The 12,841-nt window shown below is 47.0% G+C and overlaps 1 protein-coding gene across 6 annotated transcripts in view; it reads left to right on the forward strand.

Annotated features, from left to right (window-relative positions):
• The window catches only part of GSE1 (Gse1 coiled-coil protein), a 175,333-nt gene that overhangs the window by 127,928 nt on the left and 34,564 nt on the right, over positions 1–12,841 (forward strand). For 4 of the 6 annotated variants that reach the window (XM_081336125.1, XM_081336126.1, XM_081336127.1 and 1 more), the window contains exon 2: positions 8,871–9,089. The exons of 1 other annotated variant lie outside the window; for it this stretch is intronic. In XM_081336125.1, the coding sequence (XP_081192251.1) occupies positions 8,873–9,089 (217 nt within the window). In that variant the 5' untranslated portion in view covers positions 8,871–8,872. Of the gene's footprint in view, positions 1–7,243; positions 7,343–8,870; positions 9,090–12,841 lie in introns of those variants that run through there. One more of the 6 variants, XM_081336129.1, reaches the window with a different exon arrangement.

Here is a 12,841-nt window from a genome sequence, read left to right on the forward strand (position 1 = left end):
AGAAGGAGGTCAATGTTATCAGAGCCAGCAGGACAGAAATGGAATAGCTCCCTGGCCACTGGACCTTGGAATAAGTGTGTTGTAATAGCCCTAACACAATCCTACTGATGCTTGACTCCAGGAATGTACAAGACCTTGAAGGCCTTGAGAGGTTCTTCAAAGCAAAAGCCCCCCATGATGAGGGAGCTGAAGACAGACTTGCTGAAGTTCCGCTGGTTATTTTGGACATTGAGCAACTGCTGGGGAACTTGTGGGGTTTTTATCCCAAGCAACACCTTCCAGGATTATGGGAAAGCTTGCTCCCTCTGGGTAACTCCTCCATTTTTAGATATTGCAGACAGGGACCAGAGGGAGGAGACCGTGGTGTGCTGTAACTCCATCCCTGCTGGTAGAAGGCTCCATGCAGCGAGTGGACACTCTTGAGATGGCAAACATGGGGGCAGAGATGATGGTGGAATTCCCTGTGACAAAAAAGTCAGCACGGGGGTGAGGGCAAGAGAAATATTTCTTGGCAATACCTGTCAAAACCTGGAGAAATCCAGACCCACCTGTCCAGCAGCTTAGATGGACTTAGATGGGCAGTGTCCCTTCTTGGACCTCCTTGACTGAGAAGAAGGGAGAAGAATCAGCTCTCCACTAGGGCCGTCATGTGGGGTTTTAGCTAGGCAAGATCTGAGCTGGTCCCGAGTAGAGCACAAGAACCAACATAACGGTGGTCGAAGAACAATGGGTGTCAGGGATTACCGGAGGCTTATCCACCTTATTTCTGAGCAAAGCTGCCCTCTTTCAAAGCAGCTTTTGGATAGCTGTCACCTGTGAGAATATCTTGAACTCTGCTGGGGCTCTTGTGGGTGGCTGGCTGGCATGGTGGAAAACACAGGCTTGAGCCTATTGACCTACTTGACATTCTTCATTTTGTACACAAGGCACGTCACTCACTTAACTGGAATTATGAGATGGCTGGTTGGGTGGACCTTAAGAGCTTTGCATAGACTTTACAACTCAACTTAAGAAACTGTATCGTGAAAACAGAGAAGGATTTGGAATGTCTGGCAGTCGGAGGGTTTCAGGATTGTGTCAGTGGAGTTGATTGACTTCTGTAGGCCTTATTCGTGTTCATATTCAACCCTATGGTTGATGAAACGCTCTGTGTAGTTCTGAAGTTCATTACTTTATTTGGAAGAATATATGCCTATGCAGCTATGTATTTCCAGAACTAAGTCATGTCATGTTGTGAGAATTTAGGTAGTCTTTTCAGTGTGAAGACATTCACGTTTTGATGAGGAGCTGAGGAAAAAAAGAGACCTAGCCTCCCCTTGGGTGATACAAGGAATAATAGAAGCAGGGAGTCGGATGTTTTGCCCAACGCAGGCTTAATTTCTAAAGCTTGAGAAGGTTATGTGTGTGAGTTTCCCACTACCCACCACTGATCGAACCCCAAGTTGATAGAAATACTTCCAGTGGTCATCCTGTGGTAAATCAATGCTCTTGTGGTCCACGCAACTCATAATAAACCTGGACAGCTCTGCAGCAGCGAAGGAATGTGCTTTCTTGATTTGTCTGGTTGGAAAAGCTTCATGTATGTTGTTCTGTACCACAGCGGCAGTACAGCAGCCTGTGGCATCAGAAAAGTCAGGAATTTCAACAAGCAGATGACGAAACCCTGTCAGCTAGAAGCAGATTTAGAAGCTCCTGTCCTTAGGACAAACTCTGAATGAGTAGGAAGGAAAGCCACCAAGCTGGTTTGGCAGGCCTTGGAGGGAGATAGCAAAATAGGGCTTGAGCCTATTCATGGGTGGAGAAAGCCAGCCTCCGACAGTTGAGGTTCCTCACCCAAAGCATGGAACTATGTTTTTCTAGAAAACTTCTATTGCTTAAGATGGAGAGCAGAGGTTACATAACCTATTCCTAGGGTGAACCGATGAAGAAACAGACATTGCATAGAGAAGAAAAGGATTAAATCTTGAAGAAGGTACATCTTTCCACGGCACATAATTAACCTGTAGAGCTCATTATTGTGGTTTATGTGACAGTTAACATGGATGGGTTTAAATGGGGATTGAATAAGCGTTATGGAGTATACGTCTACCGTGAACCCTCTGTGTTGTCTGTGGCTGGTCGTGTGATTCAGGTACCAGCGGAAGGCAAACAGTGATGAGAGAGGACTATATTTCCCATCTCCATCTGTCAAGAGTTCCACAATTGGCCTATGTGAGAAATTAAATGTAAGAATAAGATGGGCGTAATCCAACAAGGCTCTTCTTATGAATGTCGACATGTTGGCCAACAGGTCAACCATAAAGACGGTTTCTTTGGAATTCAGAAGGTGAAGAAGAAGGGGGAAAGAAGGTGTTGTTGGGGGCTGCTATTTCATGATCCTCCATGATGTGCAGTGATGGGTCTACTCATTCCAGCTTGTGTGCATCATGCATATTGAAGCATCTTGCTTCATTGTCATGGAACCTATTCAGGGAAAGGAAAGCGGTAAGGTTGGCTACCCCAGATTTCCTCCACTCTTACATAAATCCCTGGAATTGCTTTTAGTTTTTTAGTGGTGCTCATCTTCTATCTCCACCCTTCTTTCTCCCCCATGCCTGGAGGATGGCTCTCCTTGAGCTGAGCACTTGGGTGATATGGAGATTTACCATCCAGAATTGGAAAAAACCTGGAGACAAATGTATGTATTAGTTGCTTAGGCTGTCACTAGTCATGAAGCTCTCAGCAGTGCACAAAATTAGAGCATAAGCTTGTATCGCGTAACAATAAAACCTCCACGGTACAATAAACAAATAATCGAAACAATCAATATTCAGTGTAAAATGGGAGCAGCCTACAAAAACTTAATATGATGGGGTCATCGCCTAATTAAATTTCAAAAGCCCTCAGGAGACACTTGTCTTGACCTGCTTCTGAAGGCCGTCACCGTTGAGGCTGAGAATGTTCTTCCATAGCACCTGGAACCTGATGGAGAAGTAGCTTCTCCTAGTCTCAGTCCTGCTAGAGTCACAGAAGTGAGGGACTATGCACCATATTTTCCAGGTTGTTTGTATTGGAAGGATCAATTATGGTTGGATGTATCATAATACCAAGTTTTGGAGGTCAACGCTTTCAACCAGCCCTTTCAATCTTACCTGAAAACCTCTTGGGACAGCTGTAGTGTATTTGTGATGCATGGTGCCCGTTAACATATAGGCCACCGCATTTTTTAATCGCTGCACGTTTTGAGTGGGACAGGCAATCTTTGACTTACAAGCACAATTGTGAACAGATCTTCCATTGCTAAGCCAGTTTAAGTGAGTTGCACCTAATTTTAAGACCTTTTCTGCCCTGGTTGTTAAGGAAATCACTGCAGTTGTTCAGTGAATTGTGCAATCTTAAGCAAATCACCCTTTGACTGTGCTGTCGCGAGGTTGGAAGGGATGGGCTCTCAAATGGCAGCCACATCCACCCTGGGATGTTTCCACTGTTGCAAATACACGTCAGTTGCCAAGAGCCTAAATTTTGATCACGTGACCGTGGGGATGCCACACAATAAGGTGAGTCACTTTTCCCAGTGCTGTAATTTCAAACAGTCACCAAACGATTGGTTGCAACTGGAGGACCACCTGTATGTAGAGGCAGCCCCATTCAGAGGGATTGCAGTAGTCCTGCTGAGCCGTGATAGGAAGCTTGTGTCCCCTTGCAAGCTGCTTTCGCTACAGAGAGGAGGGCCATCTTGTGGGGCTAAGCAAAGTGAAGGAACATCGTGTGCTGTGCTCTGGGTACCTAGGCAGTCAAAAAGGATGGGAACTAACGCTTCCCATTCCCCCCACACATGCCCCCCACCTCCAGGCTAGGCTTGTTCCCAAGGAATGCTAAAGATGCACCTTTGTGGGCACCAGAATTCCTGGGCTGTCCTTGTGCACAAACATCTTTTTCCCCTAGTAATAAAAAATTACCCAGAAGGGGTGATTACGGGATTTGGACCTACAGCTGAATTGGAGGAGGGGGCTTGTATCCTGCTGAGCTCTGCTTCCCGAGGTATAATTATCCCAAAGGGGGCTGTCAGGGGGGGAAAGAGGGGGCAGGATTTGGCACTTGAAGAGGGGAAAGCGGGTTGGCAGCCGAGAATTCATCGGAGCTATTAACTGGTAATTACAAAGCACCAAAGTCACAAACTCGGAGCTGGGTGCCTGTGAAGAGCTGGAGATGAAAGCAGAGGTAATTATGGAAGCCACAGGCGGCTGGCTGAGCACTGATAAGTAATGCTTCTTGAGCCATTTATGGGTTGTTGGGAGCTTGCGAGGGGGAGGAACCTGGGGACGGGAGGTAAGGGAGTAGGAGCCGCTGGCTTTCCAGAGAAGCTGGTCGATTTATGCTCAGTGGGGAGAGTCAGAAGCTCTGACTATCAATATACGTTCCAGCAGGATTACATTGTTAGAAGCAATGTTGCTCAACCTTGGCAGCTGGAAGATCTGTGGACTTCAACTCCCAGAATTCCCCAGCTAGCAGAGCTTTCGGTTTCTTTTGTGTTTGTTTTCTTGCAGACGTTTCATAACCCAACTTGGGATCATCCTCAGTGTTAGAAGGGAGTGGGGTTTGTGGGGAGGAAGAGGAGGAGGACGACGACTGTGGGATCCTTGGTACTTTCTGAGCTTGGTTGTTTTCTTGCAGATGTTTCATGACCCAACTAGGGAACATCATCAGTGTTAGAAACAATGAGTGTACATAACACAAAGGGGAAAGTGGAAGAGACATTTGGCTGTTCTGAACCTCAGCATGTCCAGCCTTCTTGTGTCTACGTAGAGTTGCGGTTGCATCCAAAGACTCAACGTTGACAAGGTGGCATTCAAAGAGGGAACTGTTTAGGTTGGATTGAAGAGACACCATGGCTCCCAACATATTCTTCTCCTCCAGCAGCTGGAAGAGAACAGCTGTCTCTTGAATCTTCTTCTCTCTCCAGTCCTCCACTCTTCCTGCTTATGCAGCTTTCACTCCCAGCTGTAGTTCAAATGCATTGACCTGAGCAGAACTGGAAGAGTGCCTTGTTTAGCAGTCACGGGTGTAACGAGGGCAGAGAGGCAGAGGCTGGGTCCCGGCAGGCGAGGGCAACTGGTAGAGTTCAGTCCACCCCTTCCCTGACAAGCCCACTTGGATGGCTGAAGCTCTTTTCCAGAGAGGCAGCATATGTTTCTGCACAAAGAAGATTTGGCTCTCAGCCAGCCAGCTTCCCCTCGCCTCTGCCTAAACCCTGGCCAGGCCTTTCTGCTAAGCAGTGACCTCACTTAGATAAATGGCGAATGGATGGGACTTTTTGTGCTTTGTTTTCTGACGGCTCTCTGCGCTGAAGCTCCAAAGGTTTTCTCCTGTTCTTATTGCATATTACCCTGCGCAGCACGACGGTGCCCTCCATGCAAATATCAGATAAAGGAATCTCTCCATTTCCGGCCCAAAGTGACTGCCTTTGTTAATGGCAAGTGAAGCATTAGTACACCAATTTGCAAGGGTCCTGCTCCTGAGCGTTTATTATTTATTTATTGGCCAAATTTATATGGCCGCCCATCTTGCCCAAAGTGATGTACGATCTTGGGTGGTATATGATCAAAAACCAAAGGATGAAGAAGATATTTTGCAAACCCGTTGACACAGCGTGCAGAAAGCATTATTCAGAACGGTTCCAGCTCTACTCCTTTTCCTTTCCTCAAGCTCAGCAACCTGAAGATGTGTGGACCAACTCCCAAGGATTTTGGGAATTGAAGCCCACACATCGTCAAGTTGCTGAGGCTGAGAAACCCTGCTTTAGGGGATATAGAGTTTCCAATGTCTAGGGCAGGGAGAGGGCAAATGGAGCACATTTTCCCACTGTACTTGCTTTGTCCCTTGGCTGGGGGACGGGGAGCCCCCCCACCCCCCATCCTGCAACACAAGCTGAAGAGGGATGCTAATTTTAGCTTTGCTAATGAAGCCATTTGCTGGCAATTCTATTTTAAGTGACCCAGCGTCAGCAGTTCCTCTCTCAAAGGCAGGAGACTCTGACATTCCAGAGTAGAAGGAACAGCATCTCCAAGAGGCTGGAGGTTGGGGAAAAGGGGTCAGGGATGATTGATTGGTGCACCCCTCCAGGAGTTTCCGATGTCCTCTTCTTGGGATCCCAAGTCTGGAGGTACCTCTGGTCTTCTGAAAGTCCTAAAGGGTGGAACGTAGCCTTTCAATCCTTGGAGAGCTGGAAAGGACCTTGGAGGTCTTCTAGTCCAACCCCCTACTCAAGCAGGAGACCCTTATACCATTTGAGACAAGTGATTGTCCGGTCTCTTTTTAAAAGCCTCCAGTGTTGGAGCACCCACAACGTCTGCTGGTTAATTGTTCTTATTGTTGGGAAAGTTTCTCCTTAATTCCAGGCTGCTTCTCTCCTTGATGACTTTCCATCCATTGTTTCTTGCCCTGCCTTCTGTTGCTTTGGAAAATGGGTGGACCCCCCTCTTCTTTGTGGCAGCCCCTCAAATACTGGAAGACTGCTATCCTGCCACCCCTGTTCCTTCTTTTCTCTAGACTAGCCGTAGCCCATTCCTACAACTGTTCTTCATATGTTTTAATCTCCAGGCTCTTAATTTTACCCAAGTCCCCCCATCTATCTGATCTTGGCCTTGGGAAGGTGGGAACCTCTCTCGTGACCTGGGCTGGCTGGCACATCCTCGGCCTCCCAAACTTTCTTTCCAAAAATCAAAGTCTGGCTTTCTTGGGCTCACTCTGGTTTCTTTTCCTACCTTGTCAACAGATGGAAGACCCGTCGCCTCCCTTCAGGCTGCGGCTGTGTCAGCCTTTTTGATTTCCTTAACCCAGTTCTTCACAGGAGGCCTGAATTCATTGTTCCCCGGGCAGTCACCCCCTCACTCCCCCCCTTGCTTCGGGGACATTCTCTGGAAAGGATTTGGCCTCTGAAGAGAGATTGCTGGCAGCCAAAAGAAAAAAGTAATCCAAGAAAAGAGAGTGAGACAGACGGAGAAAGAGAAAAAAGGGGGGGGGGGAGAGAGAGAGACTCTTGCCTGGGGCTGAAATCCTGCAAACAGTTTTCTTTCCTCTTTTATTTTTATTTATTTATTGTGTTTCTGGTTAGGCTGTTGTTTCATCTTGGGCATTTTTCTTGATTTGACTGGAAAAGTGGGGGGAATTTTTTTTCTTGCTGCAAGAAGCCCGCCACCTGAAGAAAAAGACATTTAATTTGTTTAAACAAATTATTTATTGAATTCTTATTTATTGCCACCCATCTCATAGCAAACGACTCTGAGTAGCAAAAGACACGCTGGGATTCCGCCCGCCTGAAATCCTTTGTGAGTAGAGCAGTGGTGTCCATCCTGCTGCGCAGGTACAAATAGTTCTCAACGTGCCACCCTTTGTTTAGTGACCGTTCAAAGTTAAAATGGTGCTGAAAAAAGTGACTTAGGACCGTTTTTCACACTTATGATTGTCGTAGAATCCCCCTAGTCCAGGGGTAGGCAACCTTGGCCCCTTCATGACTCGTGGACTTCAACTCCCAGAATTCCTGAGCCAGCATGGCTCAGCTTGGAAACCTCTCCCTTTCCCTTCAGCGTGGCTGGCTCAGGAATTCTGGGAGTTGAAGTCCACGAGTCATAAAAAAGCCCAGGTTGCCTAGCCCTGCCCTTGTCACACAATCGAAATTGGAATGTGTGGCAACTGTATCTGTGACGGTTGGAATGGGGAAGACAGATTCAGCCGGCAACTTAACAAATGCAGCCGTTCGCTTAACAATTGTCCAAGAAAGGTTGTAAAATGGGCTCAAACTGACTTCACCACTGTCTTGCTTAGCCATGGTATTGAGGGATACCCATAATTCCAGAGGTGGTGGGAGGAAGGCCACAGGATACTGGTGAGGTGGTGGGAGATGATGGATGGACCTCAGTGCCCTGTGAGTGTGGCTAGTCTCCCTGCACAACTGAGGTCGGCATTTTTGTTCCGCATCCCCTGTTGGACTGGACCTAAGGCATCATTTTTTGGTAGATGGTGAGGCAGGTTGTGAATGGGTTTCCACAAATTTGTGGATCTTCTCTGAAATCATTGATGCGGCCAAGGAAATCCTCGGGGGTTGCAATAGCTTGGACATGTTTCTGATAGCTTGAAGAAATGAGCAGAGAGGCGTCTTCCTTCCTTGCAGGCTTGTGGTGTCATATGTGAAAAAGGCAGGGTGTATGCATGTTTGTGCAACTTCATAGGAGTTGAATGAACTCTCTCCTTCCTGGAGACCACCATGCTCTGAAAGGCTGGGTTAAGGGGTGATGGACACGACGACCTGGGTTCTGCCGATGGAAGAATAAGAGATCCCAGAGACTTTTTCAATCTACTCTAGCAAAGCAGCTTATTGGAAGAGTCCATTTTCTGGCAAGATGGGGGGCAAACAGTGTCCTAGAAGTTAAGTGGGCATGGCCAGGACAGGCATCTCCTGGACCGTCCCATCCCAGATATTGGTGCTTTGTTTTCCACACAAGTTGGGGGAGGGAGCTTTTTCCTTTCTAAACTGTGGTCCTCCAGGTTTTCCTTTAAAAAATGCCTAGAACAGACCTTCTCAACCTTGGGAACTTTAAGACACATGGATGTCAACTCCCAGAATTCCTGGAGGTGAAATCCATGCGTCTTAAAAGTGCCAAGGGTGGGCAACCCGGACACAGAAGTTTCCTGGAAAGTCAATGCAGAATTATTTGGGCAGCCAAGAGGGCATCTTTCCGCCTCTCCTCGTTCCTCGCTCCTTCCTCTCCATGTGGATCTTCAGCACCTGGTTAGCTCCTCTTGGGGTGTGTGTGTGTGTTGTGTGTGTGTGTATGATGCGAGTGTGATGCCTTTTCTTCCAGTGATGTGGATTCTTTTTCTCGTTGTTTCAGGCATGAGCCATGAGCCAAAGTCACCCTCTCTAGGAATGCTTTCAACCGCCACCCGGACCACCGCCACCGTCAGCCCCCTGACCCCTTCTCCTATCAATGGCGCCCTCGTGCCCAGTGGCAGTCCGGCAGCCAACAGCACTTTACAAGTCCAAGCTGTGCCCTCCTCCAGCTTTGCCGCCGCCTTGCGTAAACTAGCCAAACAGGCTGAGGAACCCAGAGGTAAGAGAGAGGGAAGTTGGTGGTCCGTTGGGTTTGGAGATAAGAGGGGTACGCCAGCCAAGCAGGGCAAGCAACTTCAGTAGAGACAGGAGGCATCCCAGCCCCTTCCCAATCTCAGTATCTCAAAGGATCTAGCCCACAAAGTCTCACCAGCTTTCTTGTTCCTCCTTACTCTTGCAAGTCCTCCACGTTCACAAATGATACAATTTCTATTGCTGGCGTCATTGAAAGGTGAATAGCCAAAGGTGCCCTTGAAATATGTTATTGATTTATTTACTTACTAAATATATACAACGGTAGCATTTAGGCTTATATATCACCCCCCCCTGGCACTTTACAGCACTTCCTGGGCGGTTCACCATGTAAACCTTATTTGCATCTTGCCCCCTGGGTCCTCAGTTTACTGACCCTGGAAGGATGGAAGGCTGAGTCAACCTTGAGACCCATCAGGATCGAACTCCTGGCTGCGGGCAGAGTTTGCCTGCTATGCTATCTTTGAACCACTGCACCAACAGGGCTAAGTGTGTCTGCCCCCTCGAGACACAGTGCCCATGAAAGACATTCTTCCCATTTCTCCCAAAGGGAAGGGCCAGAGGCTGAGGACCCTTGGGGACCTCCTCAGCCGGACTTCTTGCACCTCTGAAGACAGAGAGGGATAGAAATGCCGCGTCCTTCTAGAAGGACATCCGGTGCGCCAGTGCCTAATTCTGGAAGGAGGAAATTGCTAGTTCAGGACTCGCCATCGCCAGCAGCGGCACCGTTTTTTGCAGAGCAAGGCTGGCTGCTTCTCCAGCCCCATCATTTGCGGAGCCAGTCAGGTCTCCTCCTGGCAGTGTTCTCCTCCCCCGTCACTCCTTCCTCCCTGCTCAAACGCTTGTTTTATTTTTAGCCATTGAATTCTCTTCTCTCCCCCGCCGCTTGATGGGCTAATGTCTTTCCTCGGCATTGTGTCTCGAGGGGGCAGTTTAAAAATTCAATTCAGACAGAGTAATCCAAATGCCATATCATTTGTTGTACCCCCAGAGAAAGTCTGTAGTGAGCAGAGGAAAAGAATTTGTCCTTTCCCCTGCAAATATAGGTCTCGTTGCCGCTGCCATGCTTCAGTGAAATTTTATTTTTCCTCGGGCTCCTAAATCTGTTCTTTCACCATCCAAAGCTCCTCCGCTAAATAAGAAAGTCAGCTGCTGCTGGGTGCCAGGATGGTGAAACGCACATCTGAATATTTTGCTCTTTAATGGGCTATTTAACTGGGGCCCGGTTGAAGGTAGGAGCCAGCAGGAAGAGATGGGGATGGAAGTCAGCGGAGCAGCAGAGAAGCTTGCTGGGGGGGGGGACAAAAAGAGGAGGAGGAAAGGAGGAGGAGGAGAAAGAAGGAAAAGAGGGGAGGAAGAGGAGGAGGAGAAGAAGTAAGAGAAGGAGAAGAGGGGGAGGGGAGAGGGAGGAAGAGGTGAGAAGAAGGGAAGGAGGGGGAGGGGAGAGGGAGGAGGAGAAGAAGGAGAAGAAGAAACTGCAATTTAGATAGGAGGGATAGAGAAAAGGAAAGAGAGACAAAGAATAATTTAATCTAGGAAACAGGAGGAGAAGAAGAAGAGTTTAATCTAGTCCGGGCTAGAACTACAAGTCAGAGTTCTCTTTCTGTTTAAATCTTCATTTGCCTTGACCTTTGAAAGCAAAGGTGTCTCTTCCTCTGGAGGAGAGGCAAAAGCAGCCCCCACCTTAGAGGAGAACACCTAGAAAGCTGCTCGGCAGCCGGGCAGATGCTCCCTGAGGTCCCACGTTGAAAGGCAACTTGCTACCCAAGACGGGTTCTCTCTGGAGGCAGCAGCCTTGAGTGACGGATCTTTGGCACGGAGGGTCCCTGTCTTTATTGCTGAGCAGCTGTTCCTCTGCAAATAAAAAAAGGGATGGTTGGGGGGAGCCCAGCCCAGTCTGATGGCAAATGCCCACGTTCCCTTTAAGAACTGTTAGGCTCTGTGAAGGTAAAGGACGGCCTTTGTTTCCCCCTCTTGAGGTGCAGATAGGAGTGGAGCAGAAGAACCAAGGTGCCTCCTTTGGACCTCGGGCAGCTTCACACCCAGATTCCCAAGGCTAACAGGAAGGAAAGCCGCCTATGACCAGACCCTTATGGAAGGATGGGGTGGATTAATGGCTTTTTGGCTCTCTCTAAAAGTTGGGGAGGGGGACTGGGGAGCCAGGAAATTTCACCTGGTGGGCCTGCTGCATTGCTTTGGAGAGCAAAAAGTCCTGTGTAGGCCAGCTGCAGCCAGAGGCTTCATCTCCTTAAGAGCCCGGAGTCAACAGATGGCTTTCCCAGCAGGAGAAGGATGAAATGAAATTGTTCTTCCTGGCTCTGTTAAAATCCACGGCTTGCTGTTGCCAGCTCAAGGCCCCTTTGAAGGAGGGGGGGGCTCCTGACCCCCATCGGGAATTCCCCACCACCCCTCTACCTTCTGCACAGCATCTCGCCGACTCTTTTGGTATCCTAGATCCCGTAGTGGCTGCTTTGTTATGCCACCAGGTCTGTTCCTTTCGGAGGCGTCTTTCTTCCCACAGAGGCTTCCTTGTGTGTTGCAATTATCCAAATTGGAGTTGAGAGTCAATGAAGAATGGCTGGAATGCAGCCCTGGGTCTTTGCTTGCAGGTGAGCAAATTTGTGCTCTTAAGACGAGCCAAAGGCAACTTTCCCAGAGCAGGAAACAACTTGGAGGCTTTTGAGGATTCGATGCAGCTTGTGAAAGAGGAGGAGGGCTGGTGGTTACTCTCACCTTTGCAGCGTAATAGCCAAAACAGCAATTTTGTTTCCCCCCCCCCCTATGGAAGCAATTTCTCTAGGGGCCTGCTCTGCTATATAGATTCATCCCATATGCTCAGCTTAGGACTCGGAGCAATTCTGAATAACAGAATAACAGAGTTGGAAGGCGCCTTGGAGGTCTTCTAGTCTAACCCTCTGCTCAAGGAGGAGGCCCTATGCCATTCTAGACAAATGGCTGTCCAGTCTCTTCTTGAAAACCTCCAGTGATGGAGCACCTACAAGGTCTGGAGGCAAGCCGTTCCACTGATTAATTGTTCTCGCTGTCAGGAAGTTTCTCTTTAGTTCCAGGCTGCTTCTCTCCTTGATGAGTTCCCATCGGTTGCTTATTCTCCTACCTTCAGGTGCTTTGGAGAACAGGTTGACTCCCTCTTCTTTGGGGCAGCCCCTCAAATATTGGAAGACTGCTATCATGTCACCCCTGGTCCTTTGCTAGATTAGACCTACCCAATTCCTGCAGCCATTCTTCATATCCTTTGGCCTCCAGCCTCATATATATATGTATATATATATATATATATATATATATATTTATATATATATATATATATATATATATATATATATATATATATATATATATATATATATATATATATATATATATATATGTACATATGTATATATGTATATATGTACATATGTATATATGTACATATGTATATATGTATATATGTACATATGTATATATATATATATATATGTATATATATATATATATATATATATATATGTATATATATATATATGTATATATGTATATATATATATATATATATATATATATATATATATATATATATATATATATATATATATATATATATATATATATATATATATATATATATATATATATATATATATATATATATATATATATATATATATATATATATATATATATATATATCCTGGAATTGAGGTTGTAGGCATGACAAGT

This window comes from Vipera berus (genome assembly GCF_964194415.1).
Source record: "Vipera berus genome assembly, chromosome: 10".
NCBI lineage: Eukaryota > Metazoa > Chordata > Lepidosauria > Squamata > Viperidae > Vipera > Vipera berus.